Source organism: Notothenia coriiceps, unplaced genomic scaffold, assembly GCF_000735185.1.
Source record: "Notothenia coriiceps isolate Sejong01 unplaced genomic scaffold, NC01 NC01_scaffold00037246, whole genome shotgun sequence".
In the NCBI taxonomy this organism is placed as follows: Eukaryota; Metazoa; Chordata; class Actinopteri; order Perciformes; family Nototheniidae; genus Notothenia; species Notothenia coriiceps.
In genome coordinates this window covers 24,871,549-24,879,633 of record NW_011369947.1, presented here as the reverse complement: position 1 = coordinate 24,879,633, position 8,085 = coordinate 24,871,549, and the positions used below count along the sequence as shown (strand labels likewise).

General features: G+C 41.1%; 1 protein-coding gene across 1 annotated transcript in view; it reads right to left on the bottom strand.

Annotated features, from left to right (window-relative positions):
• cyld2 (cylindromatosis (turban tumor syndrome) 2) overlaps positions 1 to 6,883 on the bottom strand; it is a 16,475-nt gene extending 9,592 nt beyond the window's left edge. The window contains exons 1-10 of the mRNA XM_010795305.1: positions 6,788 to 6,883; positions 5,002 to 5,503; positions 4,300 to 4,429; positions 3,659 to 3,906; positions 3,411 to 3,579; positions 2,339 to 2,471; positions 2,081 to 2,185; positions 1,750 to 1,829; positions 1,574 to 1,640; positions 444 to 576 (exon numbers count right to left, since the gene is read on the bottom strand). Coding sequence (XP_010793607.1) covers positions 444 to 576; positions 1,574 to 1,640; positions 1,750 to 1,829; positions 2,081 to 2,185; positions 2,339 to 2,471; positions 3,411 to 3,579; positions 3,659 to 3,906; positions 4,300 to 4,429; positions 5,002 to 5,436 — 1,500 coding nt within the window. The 5' untranslated portion in view covers positions 5,437 to 5,503; positions 6,788 to 6,883. The remainder of the gene's footprint in view (positions 1 to 443; positions 577 to 1,573; positions 1,641 to 1,749; positions 1,830 to 2,080; positions 2,186 to 2,338; positions 2,472 to 3,410; positions 3,580 to 3,658; positions 3,907 to 4,299; positions 4,430 to 5,001; positions 5,504 to 6,787) is intronic.
• Between the last annotated feature and the right edge of the window lie 1,202 nt (positions 6,884 to 8,085).

Here is an 8,085-nt window from a genome sequence, read left to right as displayed (position 1 = left end):
AGAAAGCGGATTAGTAAACATCATCAGCTCTATGAAAACATCTTGATTAAAAGAAACAGTGCACAGTTCTTCTGTCTGTTCCTACAGTTATAAAGGAGTATCTGCTGATCGTCCAGCTCAAGTGGATGGGATTATGTGAGAAAAACATCTTGTACTTGTTTCCAAATCTGGGCATCTGAACCATTAGACAGGAGGCACCTGAGGACGAAAAGTGAATGGAAATAACATTTGACTGTATAATTGATAATTACCATAGGGTTTCCTTAAGACCAGCACACACACACACTCACACACACACACACCACACACACCACACACCACACCACACACACACACACACCACACACACACACACACACACACACACACACACACACACACACACACACACACACACACACACACACACACACACACACACACACACACACACACACACACACCTCTTCAAACTTGAGGTCCCCTGACAGGCAGGATGTGTCCAGCAGCTGTTGGACGGAGGGCATCTGTCCCATCTGTCCTTTTTCTAGAAAGATCTGGAATGTGTAGGCCCCCTGACATGCGTCCTGTCCTGATCTAAAAACAAACTCAATTTCAGTAAGTTGATACAGTAAAAAAGGAAAGCATATTTCAAAAGATAACTCATAAAGTTTTGTCAGGTTGGACCGTTTTGTGTATGTCACTAATTGGTACAACCATTTTTCAAATAGTTTGAAGGGGGAAAGCTGCCTCGCTGTAAGGCAAATTGCTCAGTGAAATTCCAAAACGTCACTGTAGCTCAACTAAAACTACTTATCTTTGCCACTGAGAGGCCTAATTCCAAACCCACCTCTACACCCTCCCCACTTCAATTTGGAGGGTCCGCGACATTAAGTGCTGCTCAAAACCAACAAGTGGGGAGTAAGTGGGTTATCAAGCCCTCCAACAGTGAGTGTGCATCGGTCCTGACTAACCACCTGCACCACCTGACCAGAAGCAATGCTGTTTGACGTCATGAAACACGCTGTTTACAACTACTCCTGTGCATACACTTATTAGTAAACTGAACAAATGAAAAGACATTGGTTATTGTAATACATGTGACTTGATCACATATCATATCATATAAGTCTAAAAAAACGGCATTTGATTCTAGTTTTGCAAAAACCAAGCAGCTCATAAACACCCGATTGGAAAAAAAAGAGGTTTACAAAAAAGAAGCGTCACTAAAGTGTGTTGGAGTTGTATTATAATTATTATTTGTTGTCCGAGAGGTGTTGATGAGAGGGGAGTTTGTCTCAAAGCTTCCTACTGTATTTACACCGTTCACCTGAAAGAAAGGAGCCTCAATCAGCCGGGAGTGGGACTACACAGTGGAAGTGCGTAGGGGTCGGTTTGGTTTTGGGCCTCAAATTTCGGACAAAACTATCAGGAAGGACTCTACAGAAAAATGTAATGTTTTCGTAACCTTTCCCTCGGTCAGGTCTGTTTGCATTTTTTTATATAAGTCACTTAGGGATACAAATTGGAAAGATAGGGTTCAAGTAGAAATACACTAAAGTTACCCTTTATAACCGTTTGGCTTTAATCTTACCGGAGCTTGATCAAAGGGCCCATGCGAAGCACTTTCTGAAAGAGGACTGTGATGAACTCCTCTGGATCTGCGGTGAAGCAAAGCATTCAAAGGTTGTAACAATAGGCTTCAGTGTTATGCCACAATGATTAAAAACCTTCTAATGAAATATGTTGTTGCGCGATAAGGCTGTGTACCTTTCTCCTCTGTTCGGAAGGTGTCGCAGCCAAGTTGTTGTCTGAAGTTCATTACACTCTGAGCCGGCACAAATCCTTGTCTGCAATAGATTCATGAGCTATCATTAGGCAAACCCAAAAACTCAAAACAATGAGATATACCATAACAATCAAGAGCGAACACACCCTAGTTTTAAGCACATTGTGCGTTAGCTAGTGTACCCGTATCATTAGGACACAGAGTCCTTGTTACCACTTGAGCCGATGTAACATTTCATTATGTTCTTGTTTTTCAGAGTACATGATAATGCAAGGCGTTAGGAAAACAAAACCTTGAAGAAAGAGTTCATACCTGCGCAAACGGTTGACGATTTCTCTGAAAGTGCACATTATGGGTCTCTCTGTGTCAGCAGGCATCTGGCAGATATTATCCAGGGTCACAGAGGAGCTGAACAAACTGAAGTATAAGAGATACAAACTTTATTTGATCAACTTATCTAAATAGAGTTCAGCATGCTTTTAAAATGACTTTCAAGTTCATTTGAGCTGCACGGGCAACAGAGCGCTACTTGAGCGTCACATGCTCTGAGGGGAGGGGAACTGGATGTACCTGAAGAGTGTGACATCAAGGTAACAGGAGTTGATGTGACCCTGAATCCCCTTCATTTTCCCCACCAACAAAGACAAGGCCTCCGATTCAGGAATAGGAGGGGCATACTCCTCAGGGTCCTCATACAGAGGAACTGAAAACAGCAAGTAAACACACAAAAACACATGTTGACTATCATGAAGGGGATGATATTCAAACACATCATCATTTCACCGGCAGTTTTAGATCTGAGGAAAGTAGTGTTCTGCGGCAGCTTCTCATCTGGCTTAAACATGGTTTGATCATTACAATTTGTGCATAATTATTAATTAATCTGCATTGACCCAAGTACGAAAGTGCACCGGACTGTCATAACAGTCGCACTGATTAGTGACAGTGCATGCATTGTTACAGGCATAACTTCACTTCTCTTTAATAACTTCTGCCAGAGGCATAAGGGTGTGAAGATAAAGTCAGACTGTTTTTTTAAACTAGTGTGGCGTGACACATCAACAGGATCAAGTTTAGCTTCCTTTTCTCTAACACTCTATACTAAAACCTATATCTGGGTACCTATTTTCCCATGTATGATGTTTAAAAACCTTTTATGCATTTTGTTATTTTGTTATTTTTCACCTGGTATGCTATTATCCAGATCGCCTCCCATTGGCTGTTGCTATTATATATGTCGGTTTGTTAATAGCCCTTACAAAAACAAAATGTTCTATGATGTAGCCACTGCATTTAAGGCTTTTCCACCGGTTGATACTCCTTTTTTTTAAGAGCACATCGTGGTTCTAAGGTTTGTTTGTACAGAACAAACATTAAACTATTTTCCAAAGATGAAAACACCCTTTTTATGTGAATCATAAAAAAAGAAAATAACACATAATGAGTCATGCAAAACATCCATCGCTGAAGCTTCAGTAATATCTTCACGTAATACTGTAACCTCAAAAGATGACAGCTTGCAAAGTTTGTCCTGTTTTTCTTGTATATCATGATGACCTAAGATTCAACTGTCTTTCGTTGTGCTTCCCTGTGTTGCATAATGTAAACGAATATTCAAATCCCTGATATGAGGGTGTCTTACCTAGAAGTGTGTCTGTGGGTTTGGAGGTCCCCCTTCCTGAGGAGGAGCAGCTGAACCTGCTGTCGGGGCTGCACTTTGTGACGGGAACAAACAAAGCCCTGCTGGCTTTGCAGGTGAAATACTGCTGGCTTCCATACTTTCCATCAGAGCAACCGCTCACATCATATTCCTGAAACAATGCGTAAAACAATCAGTAATGAGATAAATGACAGAAGAAAAAAAAACTGTCCACAATCTTAAAAACGTACCAGTTCGATTCCAGCCCATTCATTAGTCTTCCCTGCAGGGACCCCCAACCACTGGATGACTCCGTACACTGTGACCCCCGAGTTGGACACCACCTCCACCAGGGACCCCACCTCCAGAGGCACATGAGATGCACTTGGACTTTGGCCCTGATCGGTACTCGGCTCCGTAAGGTTCTCCCTCGTTTGTCGTGCATGAGATCCAATATTCGGCATGGAGTTGATGCGCGTCACCGCTTTTCTGTTCAGACCTGCGGAGAGGTATGAAGGATGAAAGTCACACGTCATTTCATCACTCATCAGATTGACCTCTGGCTAACACGGCAAAACGTTAACGTATGAGGTATGCAGACAGCTCACAGTTCACTATGTGCCTAAATGCCAGACCACATGATCACTGATGTTTGAAATTCCAGAGAAACAGGACCAGTTGTTCCTGTTTATGCTGGGAAAGCTTCTTCTGCGCCGCTGTGGGAATCACATGTGTCTTGTGAAAACTCTCAGGCGCAGCTGATTGGAGGGGAATGGATGCTCTTTTTCATACAAACAATATTTCATGAAAGGAATTCAGAAACCAAGTAACTTGTGGTTAGGTAATGCATTTAGAAAGAGGTAGTTAATCTGTGATCGCTTTATTAACTTACCCCCAGATTGTCCGTCCTTCCAGTGCAGTCCGAGGGGAACCGAGTACGACGGGATCACCTGCACAACGTCCGCCGCGCTGAACAGGGGCAGAGGGGGGGGTTTCTTGGAGGACAAATTCTGATCACTGTCCTACAAAGGAAGACAAAGGCAAAACAGAAACTCAACACCCTTATGTACAGAATGCAGATAACGTCTCATGTGCACTCAGGTGTACTTTTTGAGAGTCATGCATCCTTCTAAAGAAATCTTCATCCTAAGAAACATAGATCCCCTGAACTGATACGGGTCTGCTCGTCTCAATACATTTCTTGAGGTTATAAGTGAGTGTGCACTTAATGTATAAGCACCAGAGAAACCAGATTGGCCCAGTTCATAATAATATATATCACAGCTGGTAAAGGTGCAGCTAGTTTTAATTATTTTGTATACTGCAGGATATTTTGTGAATTCCTCCAATGTAACTAAAGTCTTATTTAAGGGTTACTTTAATTTCACAGCATGAATCCAAATCTAGCAAAGTAACTAAAGGTATAAAATAAATGTAGTGGAGTATAAGTACACTTGTCACCTCTGAATTGTAGTAGAGTCCCTCAAATGTGCACCTCAGTAAAGTACTTGAGTAAATCTACTAAGTTACTTACATCACTGGAAACTAGATAACTCTAACCAATGTTGCAAATAATAAACCAGACTTTACCCACCACAAACTCCACCTCGAAGCCGAGCATGTGCAGGTCGTCTTTGTGCTCCTTCCTCCCGATCTGCATCAGGTTCTTCACCAGCCCCGGCAGGTGTCCTTTCTTGTGCTTCACCACCACCAGGTCGTCCTGAGACAGCTCGCAGATAGCAGAGAACAGCTGGGGGTTGCACAGCAGCTCCAGGCGTTTGCTCACGGAGGAAACGAAGAGCAGCAGCTGGGCCTGGTGGCGGGTCAGAGAGTAGGTGTCCTCCTTCCTCACGGTGCCTCCACTCTTTGGATTCAAAGCGTTGCTCCCCCCGCAGTACAGCAGCCCCGTCAGCTCCCCATGCTGCGTCTCCGTCTCCACACGACCGATACATCCCCGGCAGAAGCCTTTCCTTGACTTCCCTCGTATCACGATGAAAAACTTCTCCTTCACTACAGCTCTGGGCTCCATATTCCCACCGGAATAAACTGTTAAACAGTTTCGAAGCAGCCAATGTGTGCTGGTAGAAGCTGTTAACCTGTAGGAACAAAACAGGAGTAGTTAGTTCATAGCAAAGGGCTAGTTAAATACAAAGTAAGGAGAACATTTTTTACAGAAACATATCAAATAACACTTATTATAACACATTCCTGTGAAACAATACTCACTTTGTCATGGAAAATACAAACACAATGGCATGTCTCACATCAGCTACAACCACCAGATGACCATATTTACTCAAGTACTGAACTTAAGTATTTCCATTTTTCGCTAAAGGTTAATGGTGTACTTTAACTCCACTAACTTTAGTTACTTACAGATTTGGATTAATGATGTGAAATATGGTCAACTCTTAAATAAGACTTTATTTACACCTGGAGTAAATTCACAAGCTACCCTGCAGTATACAAAGTCATTCAAACTAGCTGCACTTTTACTAACACATTAATGTATCAATAATGAATCAAAACATATAATATATTAGAAAATGGGTCAATATGCAGAAGGAGTACTTTTGAACTTTTACTTGACTCACATTTTGAATACAGGACTGTTATTTGTAACAGTGTTCCTACACTCTGGTACTTCTACTTTTACTTAAGTACAATATAAGAGTACTTCTTCCACTTCAGATGACATCAGCTACAGTTGTATTATTGTTTACAATATAAAAGTCCCTGAACAAATCATCATGGTAATGGGCAAGAGTCAAGACACTTCACCCCAAATTGCTCCTGTGGGGATTGTCCACAGAACTGAATGTAAGTCGCTTTGGATAAAAGCGTCTAACAAATGACATTATAATGTAATAACTAAAGGTGCGTTCGTTTGGTTTATTGTCACCCTGAGCATCGGCGCACACTTTGGCACAGGAGGAGACGGAGCACCAGTGAATGTGTGAGAGTTACTTTTTAGCAAAACTATTCAATAACACTATGAGCTAGCAAATTAGCTAACCTTTGTTTAAACTCTTAACGTTAGTTTTAGTCACTTAAAGAAACAAATAGGCATATTGTTAAGAGACTGTCACGTCGCATCATAATCATGTTACATTGTCATCCTGACTGACAAGCAAGACGCATTACATTTTGTATTCTACGTATCAATAAAGGGGTTTTCTCTCATGTATTTAAACATACCTGCTTGTAAATGTATATTAAATAGTTTCTAACTCATTTTAGTGTAGTGTCAAATTTGATAAACGAACTCACCCCTAGAAAACTCGACCGATTTAAATGTATAAACCGAACTTCCCTATAATGCTGCTCTAACAACTTTATATCAATAATTTTCATTACGGAGTTTAGCTCGACTTACTTACTGTTGTTATGAGTTACTCCTCGAACGGTTTCGCTTAGCACCATGAAGAAAGTCGTCAGAAAGCAACAGGTGTAACGGTGTGAAACCTCTCCCTCTTCCCTTGTGTTGGAGGAGTGAAAACCTGCACGTTTTGATTCTGACCTGCATGTGACCGAACCTCCCACTTGGCAGATCCCAATTTCTCCGCCCCTAATCTCTCCTCTGCACGACATTTCCTCAACAAAACATGACTGATAAAATGAGGGAGGATATTCTTGACTATATCCTTAAACTCAAAGTGGCTCCTAATACATGCAGGCACTATTATATGATCACTGGGGATGCATGCACTGAAACACTATCTGTCTCGTGTTTTTTTTACGAACCACTACCACAGGAATACTGTTACAAGTGAAAGTCATTCATCCAATATTTTACTAAAATAAATATAATTGTTAGCATCAAAGTATCATAGATAAAAGCGAGCCTTCTCATTATTATACAGAATGGCCTATTTTAGAGTAATGTATATTACAATTATCAAATGCATTTCAATATACACGTTGCAGTTGGGAAAGGTGGCTTATTTATTTTTAATTATATTTAATGATGGGTTGCTTTTCAATTTTACCAAGGGATCAATGACATCTTATCACATTTAATTCAAAAGTTATTTACTGATTAATTCATTAATCATTGCTGTTCTAAAATAGTACAACCCCTACGTCACTTCCGGGCAAAAATTACGGCCCCGCCCACTTTTTGGGGAAAACAACGCTGTCATTTGAATGGCGGTCAATACAAATTCTGAAGTTTTTGCCCATCCGATCAATTTTTTTTGAAAACCGTGGATTTTTGGATCTTCAAAGAGCTCGATTACGATGGCCAGTCAGGCAAACAATTACATTCGATCATTGGTAATCGACAATCGGTCTTGATATAATGGTTAAATTAGAATCAGTAGGCGAGGCTGTAATTTCTCCAGCTGTTACTCTCATGAGTGAGGCAGAACATAATAGTTTTATCATGCCAAAAAGCTGCTGTGTCGTTTATTGCACCTCAAACATTAAAACAAATACAGAGTTACGTGTTTCTGTACTTCCTCTAAGAAGAAAGGACAGTAACAGAAGATCTCTGTGGCTTCAGGCTCGATCGCCATTCAAATGACAGCCGTTGTTTCCCCCAAAAGTGGGCGGGGCCGTAAAGTGACGTAGATCTTACTCTCATCTATGAAAATAAATAGCCTACTGCTATATTTAACCATATATCGAGCCCGATCGTCGATTTCTAATGGCTTAATGCAATTGTTTGCCTGTCTGG